General features: G+C 37.3%; 1 protein-coding gene across 2 annotated transcripts in view; it reads left to right on the top strand.

Annotated features, from left to right (window-relative positions):
- Nucleotides 1-20257, top strand: part of VAV3 (vav guanine nucleotide exchange factor 3) — a 147428-nt gene that overhangs the window by 54682 nt on the left and 72489 nt on the right. For both annotated transcript variants that reach the window (XM_038143683.1, XM_038143684.1), the window contains exons 5-15: nt 483-591; nt 2814-2906; nt 3000-3068; nt 6307-6410; nt 8377-8476; nt 9758-9853; nt 11512-11580; nt 14042-14128; nt 14561-14646; nt 15018-15150; nt 15479-15588. In XM_038143683.1, coding sequence (XP_037999611.1) covers nt 483-591; nt 2814-2906; nt 3000-3068; nt 6307-6410; nt 8377-8476; nt 9758-9853; nt 11512-11580; nt 14042-14128; nt 14561-14646; nt 15018-15150; nt 15479-15588 — 1056 coding nt within the window. The remainder of the gene's footprint in view (nt 1-482; nt 592-2813; nt 2907-2999; nt 3069-6306; nt 6411-8376; nt 8477-9757; nt 9854-11511; nt 11581-14041; nt 14129-14560; nt 14647-15017; nt 15151-15478; nt 15589-20257) is intronic.

The raw sequence follows: 20257 nt of genomic DNA, 5'->3' as shown, positions 1-20257 counted from the left end.
TACAGTGCCTCAGCGCTGGGTCTGCAGTCTTTGATGTATTTTACCCTGGCTCATCCTTTCTTCAGACAGGGAGAAGACCTGTAACAATCTCACATCCCAGTGTAGTGGGATGTCAGGCAGTAAGGAGAGGCAGCTTCTCTTCACTGGGTGTGGTGGGAAAAAGGTCAAGGAGAAGAGGACAGCTGGATTGTAGCTTGTGACAAAACTGTCCTGAGGTGTTACTTTTGCTGCTGGTTTAGTTCCCATGGGGTTCTAATTTCATTAGTCTTCAGTAGTGTTGATTTTGTAAAATTTATTTTAAATGAATTGAGAAAAGAAAATTAATTAATGGACTTAATTTCCCTCAATGAGTTATTTTCATTAGCTATTCTATTAATTAATCTGTTTGTTTACTGTAGAACCTTCTCCTATGAGTAGTCCCTTGCAGAGCTGGTGGTACCTTGTCTGTGCTGCACAGTTTTTTTTCGTGTCTTGTCTTTCAGTGAAACTGGTGTTGAGGAAGATGAAGAATTGTATGATTGTGTCTATGGAGAAGATGAAGGTGGGGAAGTTTATGAAGACCTAATGAAAGATGAAGCAGCACAGCAACCTGTATGTTTTCCAGTTCCTAGCTGCTTTGGAACAACAGCAGTTAACTTTTTGAGAGTTGAAAAGATGTTTTTATAAATAGTTTCACTGACACTTCTGCTCAGCTCCATCCAGAGTTCTTATGTGCAGGGCATTATCCTCTATGTGAGACTTGGCAGGCTTTTTGGATAAAGGGAAAACATTAACTATAGTAAGCTTTAAAAAAAAAAAGTGATTTTAAAATTAAATAAAGTCATTATTTTGATAGTTTTGAGCAGTAACTTACCAGCTATTTTAAGAGCGGTTAATTGAATTGCTTACTTGAAAGTGTCCTATCTTCAAATTTGTTATAATTTTGTGAAATTGCGTATAATATTATTTCAGTCATAGTTTAGGCAACTAGCCTAACAAGGGCCACTGAGAATTGTTTCAAACAAATGAATTTCCTGTTTATTCAACAATGTAGGTTTTGTTGATCGTTAGGTTGTCATTATGCTACAAAGTAAACTATTCCACTATGTTTTCTCTAGGCTTTTCTTACCTGTACTGGTATCACACATAATTTCTTATTTCCTCTTTCCTTCTGTTTATTGCACTCAAATTCTAGATGTTTGCAGTGTGGATAGCAAAGTTGTTATGTCAATTTCTGCAGAAAGTGTCTGTGTCAGTGATCTCTTTGGGTTAGGTGAGCACAAAACTGAAGTGAATTGTTTTAACTGGAGTGCCAGGATTTGTCTGCATCGCTCATATAAGTCCTGATGAACCACAAATGCCCAAAATTTGCAAATGGATATAAACTGTTGAGTCCAGCAACTTCTGTAATGGGGCAAATTCTGCAAACATTTTGGGCAGTATTGAGCTAAAGGTAAAAAATAGCTGAAAGTCTAAATAATGTCAAATTCTAACACATTATAGAGATTAATTACCTACAGTTAACTGTGACAGTGTCACAGTGCTCACAAAGCACAATTCTTCTGATAAGACTGCATTTTTGCAAAATGGTTACTTGTGTCTGCGTCTGATAAAGACAGAACCTTACTGTTCATTGTGGGAAAATGAAGAATTGCACAAATTGGGTTTACAAGAGTAGTTTCTGAAATATTAAAATTTCAGTCTAGAAATTCTGCTATTCCTAGAGGAGAAAAGTCTTTTGTTCAAAAGCTAAAGGTAGTTTTTCTGAACGGAAAGAGCTAGAGTGCTAAATTTCTACTCCTGACTCTGTATTTGAACAACATCTAGTCATCTGGTCTGTGTGCAGCATAGGAGTTCTCTACACTGGATGAAAATAAGTAAGATACCACCAGGGATATGCTGAAGGGTGTTGCAAATTGATAAATAGGCTTCAGAAAGTACGTTGTAATTCTGTTGCTTGTTAAGGTACTGCTTCTTGTTTTTGGGGAAAACATTTTGGATTAGTTACTGCTTCTAACTTCAAGAGCCTATCCAGTTACTGTGTCAAACCTCAACGCAGACCTCTAATATCTCCAGAGCTCTGTGCCTTGCTTGAGATGAACGGTTCCATATCTTCTTCCAGTTATTTACTCTTTTATTTGAAATAGGATTTTATTGAAGCTGTAATGCTGTAAATCCTATCTTGGGTAAGAGTGCTTGTAAACTATTTTTATGGAGTCATGTTATTACTGATAATTACTTCCATGTCCTATGGGTCTGGTGGTTTACATGGAAAAATCCAGGTCTTGCTGGAGACACACATGCATATGCAACAGTTTGACTTTGAGGTCACTGCACTTCCTGATCTGAGGACATACTCCTGTTGAGTCTGAAGAGAAAGCTCCCCTTGAGAAATAAAAAGGGAAAAACTGTAAATAAGTACAAGGATTAGACTGAATCCAATATTTATGGCAATGCAAAGTTGCTTACGTGATTTAGCCCCATTAAGTTTAATAGAATTATTAACTGCTGATTATTTAAAATAAGATTTCTCAGTCTGGATGTAAATTGAATGTGACCTTGTATTTCAGCTTCCAGAGTACATGCTGATACTTCAGTGTTTTATGTCTAAACATTAATTTTTCATAATATTACTTTGATTTTGATTTTACTAAAGTCATCAGCTAATTGAACATTAAAATATTCTTGGTTATTTCTGTCATCTTTGGAGGCTGCAGTACTCAGAGAATTTCAGGAAGCAGTTATCCTAATTGTGTAATTCTAAACAAATAAAACCATTTGTTATCCATTAGGTGCCTGTTAATGACTTAAACTTGACTCCATTGTAATTGCAGAAATGTCCTGAGAATGACATAAGAAGCTGTTGCCTTGCTGAAATAAAGCAAACTGAGGAGAAGTACACTGAAACTCTGGAATCGATTGAGAAAGTAAGATGCTGCTTACAGATGTAACATGCATTTTTATAGCAGTCTGGAAGATAGAATTACAATAGCCAATGTATATATAATTTTTTCTTTCAGTTTTTCATGGTGCCATTGAAAAGGTTTCTGTCAGCATCAGAATTTGATACTGTTTTCATCAACATTCCTGTGAGTAATTATGTATTTAATGAACAGATATGAGGTTCATAGCTGATTGTGATATATTGGTGTTACGTGTTACTGCACAAAATGATTATTTGAAATACAATGCACGGTGTGTTTATGTGGATATAAGTTCATTAAAAAAGATGTGCACTACCAATTTCTTTTTTTTCTGCTTGAGGGAATAAGGTAAGATAAATAGCATTAGCATGTGAGATAGTGAATTGTTATAAACTGCAGTATTTTTGATCTTTAAAAGCTAATAATTTCTAGAAATGGATTATCTTCTAATAAATGCTGATATTTTAATGATGGTACCAAGTTGTGCCTGCTAAGTTACCTATCGCTGTGTATGGACTATCTGTAGCTGCTCTATGAATCCTTGTAGCTGCCCTGGCTCTTACATCATTGAACACACTTGAAAGTTAACATAACTCACAGTTTTGGACTCAATCTGGTGCTTCAAATGATAAGGAAATGCTTTGTGAACCATCTAGGAAAGCTCCTATTTGACTGAAACAATAGTGGTTCCTGTGATTGCTACTTTGTGTCATTTATTTTCCGCTTAATCAAAACAGTATGACAATTTACATGTATTGTTATTTGATAAGAGATCAGCATGTCTTTACTTTGTCTAACTTTAAAGGAAGACATCAGAAATGGTCTGAAGCCTCTCTCAACACAGACAAATGAAAGCAGTGTTCTTTTATGAGGCCTTTGTAAAGAAAAGGTCCCCAGAGTGTGACCCATAGGCTCTGCATCAAGCTATTATTACTTGTAAAATATCACCTCTGGTTTGGCCATCTCTGGCATGTCCAACAGGCTCTCAGGTTATAGGAGGAGGTGTTGGGGATTTTATTCTATCCTGTGAGAACCTGGCCTGTCTGTAAAAATGTTTTGGTTGCTGTTCCAGCATCATCCTGATAGAAGGTAAGATATGACAGTTATTATGCAGATGGTATCTGACCCCTTGACATATTTTTCCCTCAGTGAAGTTTTCACTCTGCCTCTTGATTGCTGTCATGTCCTCCACTTTGAATATTAGTCCGAAACACTGTCACAGATATCAGTAACTAATTTGTCTTCTTGAATTACATCAGCTCCCCACAGAGGTCCCTTTGCTTTTGAAAACAAATTTATATTCTGTCCTGCATTAGTATTTCTTACTCCTTGTGAATAAAGCCATGATGTGCCCTACCTGAGTTACTGTAAACTGCTTTCCTAAGGCTCTGGGTGCCCAGGCATATTGACTTTTGTTGAAAGACCTAATTCCAGTCAATGGAAACACTGCACAAGGGTACAGAAAGGGCTTGAATGCTGTAAGCACAAACAGGGAGGTCAGCCCACTCACTACTAGGTAATGGATTGCTTGGGATCACGTAGGATTAAAAAGAACAAAACCTGTGTATTTTAGACTAGGGAGACACATAGTAAGCTTATGTTTGAGTTGTTTTATATTGCTTTTTGTTACCCGCATTCAGTATTCTGCTGTTAGAAGAAGCTGCTTATTCCCAACTGCAGGAGCATTTCACAGGCATCCAATAACCTTAAAAGAAATACAGGACTTGCCTCAGCCAAAAATATTTGCAAATGCTTTGTCTGCTCAGCCCTTGTCTGTGTGGCAGTTCCTCAGCAGGAAGGCTGGAGGGCAGTGGAAGCGTGTTTTAAACTAAAAATAGCTGTTACACAGAGCTCTGCAGCAAAGTGAGATGTGAAGAGCAAGTGCTGTGTTCTCAGAACAGAATGGATTTTCTTCTGTTAAGGGGTTGTGGTGAAGGATTCTTTCCTTAGGGTGATGTTATATTCCTTAAATAGACTCTAAAAGATGCTTGCTGATATCAAAATACTTCATTTTGAAGAAAAAACGAATTACCCTAAGTTGCTCACCAGTCTGAAGAGAGTGCCTTTCATTGGCAGTCATATTTCTAAGTTCTGTTCTTTAAAGTGAATATATGGCTCTGTATTTGTGTCGGTATATGTCTGTCTATATTGTGTATATATGCATTTGTTTGTACATGTATGTGGGCACCCGTATATAAATACACTTATGTGTGCACCTGTGCATGCCTATGAATTATATCTATGGACATACTTTCATCTCTCTTTCCCTCTGTATGTGTAACAGGTCCTGAAGTGCTGGAATATTCATTACCTTCAAATGATGTTAACATCAGTTTAGTTTAAAACTTGATTTGAATTAGAGACGGAAACCCAAAAAGACCCGTTGTTCCCTTAGCATTAAGCTTCATTTTCAGGGTATTGCTTAGCTGAGTCCCTGTGTGCTCCTTAGAAAAAGTGCTCCTGTTCCAAATACATTAATTGGGAAGCATTTCTGTAATAATGTCTGTGTACTGCAACTTAAGATTCTGAGGATAAGGCCATACAGTTGCTAGCAACTAAATTTGATCTGTTTCAAGATTCTGCACCCTCATCAGTGATGTGATTGACCTTGAATGTACTGTCAGTTTTCAACAGTGTGAAGTGAAATGTTTTAACTTAATTCACGAATCAATGTTGAATATTATTTTTGTAGTGTATAATTTATTGAATTAAATCATCTTCAGTGGCTTGCTCTGTTAAACAGTCCTCTTTTTCATTCCAATGGTCTGTATACTACTTACAGTTACCCAGATTTCAAAACTTCTTAACTTGCTTTGAATTAATATCTTGTGAATCCTGACAGTGTCCATACAGTGCTAAAGCTGATGCAATGTCCTATAGCTTATGTATGATGGTGTATAAGCAAGGAGAGTTTCAACGGTAATCAAAGAGCAAATATTTCTGCAATATTCTTTCTCTCAGACATTAGCTGCATGCTGTATTGGGAAACTCATTATGATTGCAGTTAATTTAGCATTAGGACATCACTAATTGACCAATGTAATGTACAGAACTAATTTTTCACAGCTGAGGGACAAGAATCATTACTTCAGCTTGTCACTAAAGCATTTACTTGACTTGCTTAATTTTAAAATTATCATTATAAAATAAAGGTGAATTAACAGTGCACGTTCCAATCTAGAATAAATTAGTCTCTAATAGGTAGTTCTTGAAGTTTAGGTTTTTCTTGTTGCACTATAGGGAAGATGTGCCAAACCTTGAAATTAGATTCTACTCTCAAATAATCTGTTTTCCAATTTATTGAAATTATTGGGTCTAACATAAAATAATTTATTTTTATAGTCAAATCTTTAAACCATTTTGTTTTTACAAAGCTTTTCCCCTCCCCATTACTGTTTTTAAGGATTTGGTGAAAATTCACAGGAATCTTACACAGGACATCAATGATTCCATTGTTAACAAAAATGATCAGAACCTATATCAAATTTTTATTAACTACAAGGAAAGGTAAGATTTATGCATTCTTACTAATTGTGCTGATATGTGCGCAGTTTGCTATTTTACTGTATCTTTATTTGATGAATATTTCTGAAACAGGATTAAGTTCAAAGTAAGTATCCTTGTCAAGCTAGTTTTGGTGTTTTGAGCCTGGAAGTCAAAATGCAACCTATTGTTTTATGAGCCCTCACTCTTGTTAGCCCAGCTTTGGCAATATTTTTACTTAGACAGGTAAGAAATATATTTTCAAGGAAACTTAAATTTTCCACAGCATTTTTTTTCCATGCACATAATGCCAGATATTTTAAAACATGTGTTAGTATTGTTTAAGAGATAAAATAAAGGATACTTATTAGGGATATTTCCCTAGATTAAAGAAAACAGAGGAGGTCATAACTGGAAAGAAGAGACAGCATATGAAAAAGAGAAGAGACTATGGTCTTGCTTTACCCTGAGTCAGAGGTGTGATAGTAAAGCAAACACCCTTTGCCTTCAAGCTTTGAAAAGCAGCCAAGCTGATAACAGGATAGCTGTGGCAACATGCCATACCCTGTGGGCTAATTGCCAATTTTTTACCCACCTTTTCCTCTTGTTCCTTCTGCCAGCACTGAACAGCTGTTGGACTATATAGAGAAATTTATATGCCTGTGGTACTTGGCTGAAAACACTTGTTCTGTTGGCTACATTGCTGACCTACCTTAAAGTAACCTTTGGGATTTGGTTAAAAATTAAATCCTTCTGGGAGCGGAGTCAGAAAGACTTGAGGAAGCTAACTGGGTTTGCTTCAGGGTGAAGGAGGATTATTACAGTAATAATTGGTGTGTGAGAAACTGGACAGCAGCACCCCAAGAATGCTAGATGGGACAGTTTTCCAAGGGAGGAGGGTGCCCCAGACTGCCCATAAACAGTCCTGCCTTCGGAGACCCGCTGATTTGAAGCAGGACACAGTTATTTCCCAGGCTGTTACACTTTCTGCTGCTGTAGGAGGGAATCGGGGGACAAGGAGTTGTTCTGGAAAATGCTTATCTTTTTAAAGTTGTTCTGAAATTTGTGCTGAAAGAGGAACAAAGGACCCTGAGAACAAATACCAAGTTTATATTACTAAAAAAAGGGAACAGAGGTTGATGCAGTGTCTGAACCATACAGTGGTTGAAAGCAATCATAAATTATAAGTTTTAAATCATTGTCATCACCTTATTGTGAAAAATAAAAATAAAATAAAAAGGTAAAGGTTAGATGAGAGAAAAATTAATTTAGGACACCTCTGTGGAAGGCTCATGGGAGCCCACCAAAAAAAGTTTGAAGCATATGGAAGAAATCACCTCGAGAAATAGATGAAAAGGTGAAAGAATAGAGTACTCCTGGCACTGCAACTAGAAAGAAGCACTCCACAGAGAGGCAAGAAATTCCTGTTGTAAAACCAGGCTCTTTCAGGAAGCATTGCTTCACTTGACATCTATTGAAAATTTCTTGAGATTTCATACACTATTATTTTGATCTGAGAGCTCAGACATGATAGAAAATGTTGGAGACAGATGAGTTTGGATAACCTACAAGTTCTTTAATGGATGGCTGTTATTAATCCTATTAGGCCTATGGTCCAGCATTTATTCATTACAACCTTGGAAGTCTACATTGCTGTAAACACTATAGACTGTTCTGTTCAACAGAAATTTTGCTGCTTTTTAATGAATCCTGTGTTTATCAGAATATATTTATATATATGTGACTATTAAAGGAAAATTGAATTATTTTAGACTATTTTGAAAGTAGAGCAAAACTGTTTTCCTGAATAGTCTTCATTCATTCATGTTGTCCATTGAACACAAGGTTAAATTCTACCCTTGCTTATAAAGGCACTACCCTTGCTTATATAGGCACTGCCCCTTTTGAAACAAGGATTGTGAAAAAATGATCAAGGGTTGTTCTTAAATAGACAACTGTTCCTTTCATTCTTTCTCTTGCTTTGATTTAGGTTGGTTATTTATGGACAGTACTGCAGTCAAGTGGAGATAGCAATATCGTGCTTAGACAGTATCTCTAAGACAAAAGAAGATGTTAAATTGAAATTAGAGGTATCAGTATTTTTTAACATGTATACGCCTTATACCATGTGTTTGTGACTATGTGCTGCTTTCATTGATGTCAAAACCTTTATGATGATGAAACTAGCTGATGAGTGAATGTGTTTCCCTTCATTCTTTTGGAGCCTCTGATCAAATGAAAATGTGCTGCATGTACAAAAGTGCACATCCTGATCCTGAAGTGCAGGGAGCTTTGCCACTGACATTGGTAGAGTTAGTGTTTTCTTTCAGGAAGTGACCATCAGTGGTACCCTTCCATTTATCAGTGTGTCTCAGCTGGAACATAGAGTTGCAGAATCACCGGGCTGGGAGGGACCTGTAGGCTGCACAAGCCCTTGTCCCTTACCCTCAGGGTTGTCTGCCACGACCCCATGGTGCTTTCTGCAGAGCTGCTGCCCACCTGCTCAGCCCTCAGGGTCAGCATGTTCCTGGCTAGTGCCTATGGGGTGAGGGACCTCATCTTTGCCTTGTTGCCTCCGTGTGAGGTTTGTGCTGGGCCTGCTCTGAGCGGTGTCAGCTGCATCTTGGCCTGCAGCCCTGCTGGGGGTGTCCTGTGTCTTCTGCTGCAGATCATTGCCAATGGCACTGGAGGGGAGGGGGCCTTGGACAGAGCCCTGAAGAGCTCTATTTGCAGCTGTCCCTCAGGTGGTGCAGGAAACATCAGTCACTGCACTTTTTGAGCCTCATAATTCAGTCAGTTTTTTACAGACCTGAAGCGTAACATCCCAACCTGGATATTACTCTTCTGTGAGAGATTAAGATGTGGAAAAGTCAAGTCAGACTGTCCCCACCCATTTAGAGATCTAGTCAAGTAGGTCAGGCATTGACTTACCTGTGGTAAATCTATGCTGGATATTCCCATATACCTTCCTCATGTGCCCAGATATTGCTGCCAAGAGGACTTGCTCCACAATTTGTGCAGTGAAGTGCTGAAGTGAGACTGACTGGCCTGTAGTTTCCATTATTACCTTTTGCTTTTTTTTCTCCCCTGTAGGAAGATATAATTTTTTTAGCTGTATGGAATGCCTAATTTCTGTTGCCTTTGTTCTGCTCTCTCATGCATGTTGAAACATCTGAGAACATGTGACTAAATGCAGGCTTTTTTTGCTTTTTAAAATTTTGCCATATCAGCTGTTTTTCTTCATTTTGTTGCTACTATTGATCACAAGCTTAAGATAGTTGCTTATATGTCACTGAATTTTCATATATATCACTTGAATAGGTTTATTTTTCTAGCTCTATTTTCTTCTTCTTTCTTATGCTTTGAACTAGGAATGTTCCAAGAGGGCCAACAATGGGAAATTTACATTGCGGGATCTCTTAGTGGTTCCAATGCAAAGAGTGCTGAAATATCACCTACTGCTCCAGGTATTTTATTTTTGGAATTTAAGGGGGCTGAGAGCAAAACTGTGATTGTTTATCATCAGTAGGTTGTAAAAATGAAAGCCAAATGTCTTTATCAAAGGAAGGTGATTGACGCTTCCCTAGATATGTTAAGAAATAAAATTCAGTCAAGTGCAGGGTTTCTCCCAGGGATAATTTCTTAGAGTTGTAGCGTATCTGGGGAAAATAAAATAAAACATGATTGTTTCCTTAGTCTCTGGACCTTTTATTGTTGGTGTGTTGAAAATGCTTAGTAGTACCAAACCACAAGCATGGTACTTGTAAATGTGAACCATTACCCTCCAAAATAGGAAGCTGGGCCATACATAGAGCATACTTCTAAGATACTTCTTTGCTGTCATAAATTGCAATTAAGCCATATTTATTTTGAAATGCTTCTTGTTATAACCCACAAAGCATTAGCTTTTGCAGTTAGTCCTGTAATAAGGGTGGAGAGTCTTATAAATTTAATTTGATAGCTGTGCCAGGAGACTCATTAGTTCAGCTGCAAAGAAATGTATTACTATATTAGACTGTCAACCCTGCTGATGCTTGTAAAATGTCATTTTAAAAAGATCTACTACTTATATATGGAGCATAATTTTTACTCTGCAGAACAACATACATTTTGTAATACTAAATTTTTGAAATACTTTGGTTAATGAGTCATCAATATTTTGATCAATGCAAAATTGGAAAAAAGTGAAATTAATGGTACAACTTTAAAAAAAAAAACTTATGAGATCTGGCTCATGATTTTATAATCAACCTGTATATTGTGAAAAGATGATATGCAATGTCACTATGCTCTGTGAAACAATATATGTTGTACAAGAAAAATATTTTAGAGACTTGGAAAGAAAATAATGAGTAAATTAATAGAATTGCAATGCAAATATAAGTACTAATTATTTATTATTAATTGTAATATGAGTATTAAAATACTATTCAAATTTTTAATGGTTTTACTAAGTTATCTGAGCTGAAATGTATAATTATTGCATCAAATTATAAAGAAGAAATGGCCTGTTTCCCCAAGAGGTTACACTTCTACTTGATAAAGCCCCTAAAAGACTCTGTATTTTCCATACGGGAAGTGGCTAAAAGGATTCTTTGAACATGTAAATTTGATTCCAGTATGTATTCTGAGTCACCTTCCTTTTAGGTATGATGAGACAGTGACTTTTAAGCTGTGCACACTTCAGCTGAGGTTTTGCTGCCAGCATGGATCCCTGTCTGTGGACAAGGCATGCTTTGGAATAGGATGAAATACCATATAGCAATGTGTAAATGAACCTGAGTGTTGTTTACCTGGGCTTCCAGCATGCACATACAGTAATGATCTGATTTGGCAAGTTTTAAGTGCTAGACAGACCAAATTCAGTTCTCGTGATGGTTCATTAGCAGCTAGAGTCAGTGTTTAGGCTGTGCAGCAGTCATTCCTAAACACTTGCCAATTAACTGTTTGCAATACTCCCCACTCACTGATAGGCTGCTCACTCTGGGGATGAAAATGCCCATTCTTGGGCTGTGTTTTCTCCTTTTGGCTTCTGTATTTTTTGGGGGTGGGGATGAGCAATGATGATTTCAGTTTATAAAAATGAGGAACAGTGGGTGGAAAGTTTTAACTGCTCTGTCCACAGGAGCTGGTAAAGCACACTACTGATGCCATGGAGAAGGCAAATCTAAAACTGGCGCTTGATGCAATGAAGGTGAGTATTTAAGGCAGTGAAGTATTTATGTCTTTTGGTGGTTAGAATGGTGGCTCAGAATTCTTTTTCCTGGAGGAGATCATGTTCTTCACAACATTTCAAACATGTTTTCACAGGTTCCTGTGAGCTTTGTATGTCATGGCAAGTATAAAGTTGAGGGTTTTGCTCAAGTCTGGGAAACAAGTTCAGTAGTTTCCTGAAGCAGAGGGCTTGTGAAATGGAACTTCCCCATTTTGGGTTACTTTTGCATCTGCTGAAAAACTGTTGGTTTTTTTTTTTCAATCATGTTTTTTTTTTCAATCATGTTGGTCTTGCTTCTGAAATTTAGGAATATTTCTACTACTGTAAGTCAATTTGAATCAAGATCAGTAATTTCCCAGTGAGATGGAGAGCTGTCTTTGTTTACAAGATCTTTTTCTGTCATCTTAATATGATCTCTGTGGCATTACCTTTGAAAGCAGTAGTATCTTTCTGGAGGTAGGGCAGCTGTCACTATAGATTCACCTACAAGTGGTACAAACAAGTGCTTTATAGAATAACTGTGCTGCCTTGTGCATAAGGTAATATATTATGTGCTCCTCTGCACAGCTTCAGAAACAAAGCACGGGTCTGCTTCCGTTGCCTTCATGGCATGAATGGTGACATTCATGTGCTGGAATTGGGAAGTTTTTTCTATTCTCTGTGGGGAAAGGAGCCAACATGACATAAATTATATCTCCTGTTGTAATCTGTATGGGCCACAGTAGATGCTGAAGTCAGGCTAAGTTAGTTTTGGGTCACACAGCCGTCTCATATTTTTTGACTGCCTTGAATGCCTGGAATACAAACCAGCTCACAAATGAGATTTTTAGTTCCCTTTTTTTGTTATCCATTTTTGTGCAGTGAATGTAGAGGGATGGGCGCCATGGTAATTTCCCTCGGAGAGGTGCCTGAAAAGAAATGGCACAGTATTCATCCATCTAGTGGCAGGCCATGCATCCTGGTTGCTGCTAATTGGCTTGGAAAATAACTCTGTTTACTATTTACCCCTGCTTTTTCTTTCCAATTTGCTGGTTTTCTTCATTGTTGGTGTCTGTTGGATGTAAAAATCAAAGAAATCTCTTGCCAGAGCGGCTGTGGCAGATATGCACTGGCTGGCAGGCTGTAACCAAACAAAATACCACAAAACCCTACCCTCACCCCCTCCAAACCCACAAATCCCTGAGGTATGAGTATCACTCCTTAAGGTTGCAGCGTTGTTCCCATGCTGATTTACTGTAGTCCCTTCCATTGTAGTAAAAATAACAGTGTAGCACTGGTGTTTTGCTTCTAAAAACCCTGGTGTCTCTCACCAAGAGAGACAAAAAGAAAACGTCTTTGGAAAAAAATGCTAGCAAAGTGGTACTGCCCCCCAGGAAGGAAAAATCTTGGAAGGATTATGCTGTTGGATTTCTTTTGGCAGCAAGAAAGGAGGTTATTTAATTTCTAAGCCAGGCCTTTTAAGACTAACGTGAATGTATCCTGCACAGATCCATTTGGGAAGCTAGCATAATGACTGCAGCTATTCATAGATTTTGATTAAAAACATCTTAGGGAGAAGATGTGTTTTCTTCCCACCCACCAAATTTGGGACCATATTGAAGGGATACTGTAAAAGCAAGTTAGGAAGATCAGAATGCCTTTTCCAGCTGCTGCTCTCAGCATTCCTGACCCCACCAATTACCTCTTCTGCTCGCTCCTCATCTCTAGCCATAAACACTGGAGCCCCAGCAAATTGTCACTATTACTCAAGCATCTTCAGAGCATTTTAAAGGCTTTAGTGAAATGTGTACAGTACATGCTCTGGTAAAGGGCACAATAATGATCTCACCCTGTGACTTCAGGTAGTATATCCCTTCAAAAGCCCCTTTTAAAATCTGCTGTGTAATGGCTTTTCTCTGCTGTGCAACAGTAAGAGCAAGATCCCACTACTGGGGCCATAGCTTATAAGCACCCAGGTTTATGCTTTATTTACACCTTACATTCTGCTTTTGAGCTGCCTTATATAAGTTTTCTGCTATATTCTCTATTTACCTCCTATTTACCTCAGGTTGGATGTTTACTGCTTTTTTAGTAGTGAGCTGCATAAATTACATTTCCATCTTTAATCTTGAGAATAAAACACTAAGGACATTCAGAAAAAAATCAGCTCTGTTTAAGAATTCGTTACCTGTTTCCCTCTTTCTTGATAGTAAATTCATGTTCCAATAGATATCATGAAGAGTGTTGTAAATATTATTATTGAATATATGCAGACACTTTTTTCCTTTTTTATTTAGGCATACATAACATTCTTGAACGTTAAAGAGAATTTCAAAAGAAACTACTAAATATGTAGATAAGACAAAGATAAAATTAGAAATAAACTTGTCAAAATAATCTATTAAAGCAGTCTGTTATAGAAAAGTTATTCTTTTCCTCCCTTTTGCTGTTGATACTCTAGGACTTGGCTCAATATGTAAATGAAGTAAAGAGAGATAATGAAACACTCCGGGAAATTAGACAGTTTCAACTATCAATAGAGAATTTGGTATGTGATTTTTTAATTTACATATAATTTTAAAATCACTTTTGATCAAACATATAGATGTATTTTGTCCTCATTTCATTGGAGTTGATAATATTCTTGATAATATTTAAGTATAAGTACGTTTTGCTTGGTTTAGAATGACATGCATATTCAAGTACATTAATCTTGCTGTTCTGGGTGTCTTTGTTAATTAAATATGTTTGTATGTATACAGTGACTCTCAGATGTTTTTGTAATGGGAAAACCTTTCCCATTTCAAGACAAAGATAGAATGGACTGATTCTTTACAGTATTTCGTTTGTTAGTGAGGAGAAGATGTTTCCTGGTCTGAGAAGTCCTTTATTGGGGTAAAAAGAGTGAGTGGTCTAACATTTGAATGTGTTATCTTCACACTGTTGCTGTATGGAATCATACATTTTACTTCTATTTCAGAACCATTCCCTCTTACAGTATGGCAGACCTCAAGGCGATGGGGAAATAAGGATAACGACATTAGACAAACGTGCAAGGCAAGACAGGTGATGGCGTAACTTGTGGTGTTTGTTATTGAAAACCTGGGGAGTAACTCTTGATAGGTTGGAGGTCAGCTCACTGATTCTTGGGGGTTTCCCTTCCATTGGGAATTCACAGAGCCTGTCTACCACTGACCAAGTGAATGTGCAAAGTGATGAATGGAAAATTAGTTACTACATTATTGTCAAAGATCATGAAGTCCCTTACAAGGAGTTGGTCTTAAGCAAAAGTACTTTCAATGTTGATTATTTTATTAGCCAGTAGTTTAGTTCTTCATCTTGAAAATTTTAAGTGCCACTGGCAAAAGTGTGTAAAATACGACTTTTTGGTGTTAGCTTTCTGGAGTTTTAACCATCTCTGCATTGTACTTTCATAGGCATATCTTCTTGTTTGATCTAGCTGTCATTGTTTGCAAACGGAGAGGGGATAATTATGAAATGAAGGAAATAATAGATCTTCAGAAATACAAAATTACAAATAACCCTACTACTGATAAAGAAAACAAGAAGGTAAATATTTGTTACTAATTCACATAAAATGTATTTTCAGCAAGAATTTGAAGCATTTTGTGGGAGTTTAAAATGTAAATAAAATTTCTTTAAGATGTTTTTCATTTTAAATATAAGCTGGAGTAAATATTTAGATTTCAACTTTGTTTATTTTGAGGTAATTAAAATGTTTGAGTAAGTCATTCTAAGGGAACACAATAAAGTGGTCTTACTATTCCCAAAATTAATGAATTAAAGAATATACAAATGTTTTCTTATTTTTTAGGTTTTTTTTTCCTCTTTCTGTTCTTTGTAACTGATGACTTGTATTAACAATCTTCTTATGCAGTGGTCTTATGGCTTCTACCTCATTCATATCCAAGGTGAAAATGGTTTAGAAGTTTATTGCAAAACTAAAGACTTAAAGAAAAAATGGCTTGAACAATTTCAGATGGCTCTGTAAGTATATTTCTATTAAGGTATAATCACATTCATCACTCATGTAAGGATTTTGCTTAAATTATACTGAAATTTTTCATGTTATGTTACAGTCTAGTTATCTATTTTATTTGACATTCTGAGAAACAACTGATGGACATCTTCAACAGTATTTCCCTGAAATTCCTCTTGGAAAAGGAAGAGGGCACTCTAGACTATGTAGTATTTTCCAACCTTGCTGCTAAAACTGTTTTAGTAATGCTGTCTTAAGCAACCATGGGGAAATAATATTTGTATTAACAATAAATATCTATCAGAATAGTGACTTTTTTCTTATCCCATTTTAATTTTGTAAAATTGAAATATGTTTCTGAAAGGTGATGCTGGTGGTTTGGGAGAGGATGCTGGCATCTTTCCTAGGGGGTTTTATCTAATTTATTAGTTAGCAATCAAGTTGCTTGGCATATTAGATTTAGTTTCAAAAGGCTGATTTCCTTTGTATGTTTTAAAGTGAGAGGTGGTTGCTTTAGACTTCTTGAAAAGTAGGCTGTTCAGTTGCAGCACTGCAGGCTACATTATTGTTATGCAGCATGAACTTTATTTCCATTTCTGATTCTTGTCAGCAAGACAAACATGATTATTGACACTTTGGGTATTGTGATTAGATTTAAAGCATGCACAAGGGAATCGGATGACAGGTGATGCTTGCTTTATGGAAAGAAAAAGTGTGAAGGGGAGTGAGAGGCTCCCAGTGAACACAGCATTAGCAATGGGGGTTTTTGGATGTGGTTGTAAAGGGGTGTGGATTCAGGAAAAAGGGTATTGTGAGCTGATTTCAGTGAAACTTCCATGTAAGTTATACATAATTTTTAAAAACCTTAGTATGATGAGTGTTAATGATATAATGGAAACATATGGCAGGAGAACCCGAGCTGGACAGATACAATAAAGCCTGTTTCCCAGATTTCCCATCTTGCTGATTTTTACTGAAGGCAAAAATGACATGTGTTTTGGCAAAAATTTCTGGGTGGCATAATTGGGAATGGAAGGAGGTATTTATCTGCATGTGTACCTCTTTCTTGTCCCTCTGCTCTCCCTGCTGTGCTTTGTGTAATATCATAATTATGTTTACTTAACGCGTGTGGGAGAAGTGAGGCATTCACACTTATCAGCTTCAGCATTGTGACCCTTCATCACTCTTCAGGCATCCTGACCCAGTGCCCCAAAAAACCAAACAAAGCAGAAGTCGGGCAAGGAGCAAAGAGTGGGAAGGGCACTATGATTTTTTTTTTTTCCCAATTCTTCCCAGCCATTTCCATGGTTGTGTGCAGGAAAAGGCATTCTCCCCTGCCCCTCCTCGTGCTGCTGTGTGAGTGCAGCTCTGCTCCAGCCAGCACTGCTCAGCTGTTGGAAATGTGCCTCTGTCACAGGAGTTCTGGCTGCTGCTGGCCTGTGTGAGCAGAGCAGGCAGCACCTCTGTGGTTGGTGAGTTCATGTGCCACTCTTTCCCCTCTGGCAGATGGACTTGGTCTTTGAAAATGGATGGTGGTGCCTTGCATGGATGTTTGTCCTTCTTGTAAAGCCACACCTCTAGTTTAACCTCTTTCCGTGTGGTTAAAGCAGCGGGGCTGGAGCAGCAGGAGCAGGGCTGAGGTGCAACATGATGCAATGGCAATATTTCTTTATCCTTTCTGGAATTCTCACTGCTTATCCCCAACTCTGTTACATGGGTTTGACTTGACTGCATGTTTCCTTCAGCATCTCTCCCAAAACATTCCTTGGTGCATGCAGCAATGATGATCTTGTAATGCATACTGAGACACAAGAGTTTGTATTTCAGAATAAACTAAGCCAAGTGTGTTGAATGATTGCTCGGTTGGTTTCATTTGTAGTTTTCAGGATTCTCATTGTCTACTGTTTAGATTAACTTTTCTGCTCTGAAAAGTAGTTGTGATTGAAATTGTGCTCTTATTCATTGCATTCAATATAATTACTGCTTTCATGGGCAAAATACTTCTCATTACTTAAAATTTTACAAAATTGCAAAGCCAGCACAGTTGAAGGGGTGAATAACTTTGGGTTTTGTTTGTTTGATTTGATTGATTATCAGAAATGATGTTGTTTACTGAGTTCCAGACAGAAATTTCAATGCCTTTGGGATAGCAGTGTGCTGAAGTCAGGTTTGTGCAAGTGTTAATCTAAGAACATAATAAGAGAACATACTAGGATCTCTCTTATTATTTTTAAAGTAAGAATTAACCTTCTTGTTACTAGAACAGTCTAAGAGGCATACTTATTTCAGCTAGGCTGTAATTTCTCTTTTTTTTGAGGGGGGGGGACATAGATGTTGATACTGGTGTATGAAACGGTGATGATAGTTTACTTGCTGAAAAAGCACCTATTGTTGAGATGCTGGTGTTGAAATGAGTATTTGCCTCCAGATATGGGAAGTTTATTGATGAAGTATGAAATAGAGGAGAACACTGCTTTGCTGGCTGGACTTGATTTAGGTGCAGAGGGCAGGAATACATTAGGCATACTTGGTATGGAAAATCCCTAAAGGAAGGCTAGATGAAACCCCAGTGCTATTTCCAGAGTGTTACTTTTCAGAGTAGTAAATTTCTCTTGGAAAGCTAATTTCAAAAACCTGTGAAAATATTCTACCTCTTAGCCAGCTCTGTTAGCATAGTGTGTGGTGAGTTTTGTTTTGAGGGAGGTTGGAAATGCTGGGTTACTGGTCATAGGAAACTGAGTAAATTGTTTTTATTTATTTCATTTATTTATTGTTTTTATTTATGGCAGCTCTATTCCTACAGTATGTATTTGCTGTTTTCCTGAGACTATTGCTTTATTTAGAAAATATATACCAAATAGCACAATTTCTTTTTCTCCTGAGATTTTTGTGGGTGTTTTTGATGTCTCTTCATACAGCACATCCTTATACAAAATGATACTGTGGTCTGGCTGCACTGAGCTTGATGCTGTTGACCTAGACATAGTAATAGCCACAGCTGCTCATTTACCCATAGCCCCCCAAAAAAGCTTATGGTGTACAACCCAAAATTGCTGCTTCTTTTGGAGTACTGGATTTTCTAGATCACAATAAAATGAAGCAGGACACTGGGGTAGCATAGTTAACATTGCAGTCAAGCTCTTAAAGTGCAAACTTTGATTGGTGGATTGGAGAAGTTTTCCTAAAGCTGTCTGTCAGAAACCACTGGAGGATGTTTTAGGAGGAGCCATCAATGCCTGAGTTCTGCCTTGATGGTGTGAATGGATGTTCTGCATGCCTGGGGGGTGTAACCTGTTTATTGCCTTGGAAGAGATGTGGGGCTTAACTGTGACAGTGGCCAACTTGAGCAGATGCTACTTTGTTTTTGGAGTTCCGTTCATAACAGTGGATGAGCCTTTAGCTGCAAGGGTAAACAAGCATCTTTTTAAAGATAGTGCTGCAAAGACTACTGTACCAGACGTGGAATGTTAAAATTTGGTCTAGCGTGTCAAATAGCATTGGTTTAAATGCAAAGTCATTCCATATCCAGGATAATATTGATAGACGTGTACAGCCAAATTACTGTTCCCATTCAGCCAAATTAGAGACATCATGTATTAAATGAAAGTTTGTCAGTGATGTGATAGAGTGCATGGTTTATTTGCCATAAATAGGACATTTAAAACCTCAAAAACTGATTGTGTGAGACACAAATCTTTTATATTTTCTAGTAGCACATCTTGTCTAATTTCTTTCCTCCCCTATGAAAAACACCAGAAGAATCAGAAAAAATATGTAATACTTCTGTGTTATTCAGCTTATGCTAAAAGGTGGGAGTGTTGATGGATATTTTTTCCCTAGAAGGCTTTTCTACACATGCTTTTTGGTTTTAAAAATGATTATTTTAAAATATAGCTGGCTAATATTTGTGCCAATGAATTTATGCTAACCATTCTTTATAAAAAGAAAATACTCCTTGAAAGGTGAAGTGTCCCTCCTCTGTTGTATGCATATGTTCATATTCTATGTGTGTACCTCAGTTATATTTTTACTTAGCTGACTAATTACAAGACTTAATTTTTTACTATAGAGCAACAGCTTTTCTCATCATTGTTGGGAAGAATTTAGTTCTTCTATTTTCTCATGAGATGATAGAATAAATAGTGAAAGAAAATCTGTTGATTCTTGCTACATCTGTCTCATGCTGACATTTAACACTCCCTTCCATCCACTAAATACTGTGTGTGTAGTTTGTTTCTTGATCACAGTACAGCGTGAAGCAGGTGTGTGTTCTCATCACCACAACAGCAGAGATCTTTCCCATGAAAGGCTGCAGATTATATTTTCCCACTGACAATATTTGAATCCATTAGTGTAATATGTAATATCTTATGCTGGTTTGTGCTGAATTTATTTTGTCATTATGTTGTCCACTTTCCTAATTTAATTAAGCCTTTCTCAACTGGGTTTTGTAATCCACTGTAAAAATTACTGTCAGCAAACTTGACTTGAGTATAGAAGCATCTTACACATAAATGCAATTTAAAGAAGCATTTAGGTTGGAAGAGGTGTGTAGAGATTTTTGGCTTCAGTCTTCTGCAAGGCTTAGGTTGCTCAGGGCTGTGTCAGCTGTAGTCCTACTGGATTTCAAGACACACAGAACCAACGTTGTAAAGTCTCTTGCAACAGTGTTGTAAC

This window comes from Motacilla alba, chromosome 8 (assembly GCF_015832195.1).
Source record: "Motacilla alba alba isolate MOTALB_02 chromosome 8, Motacilla_alba_V1.0_pri, whole genome shotgun sequence".
Taxonomy (NCBI): domain Eukaryota; kingdom Metazoa; phylum Chordata; class Aves; order Passeriformes; family Motacillidae; genus Motacilla; species Motacilla alba.
This window is presented reverse-complemented; position numbering and strand designations above follow the sequence as displayed.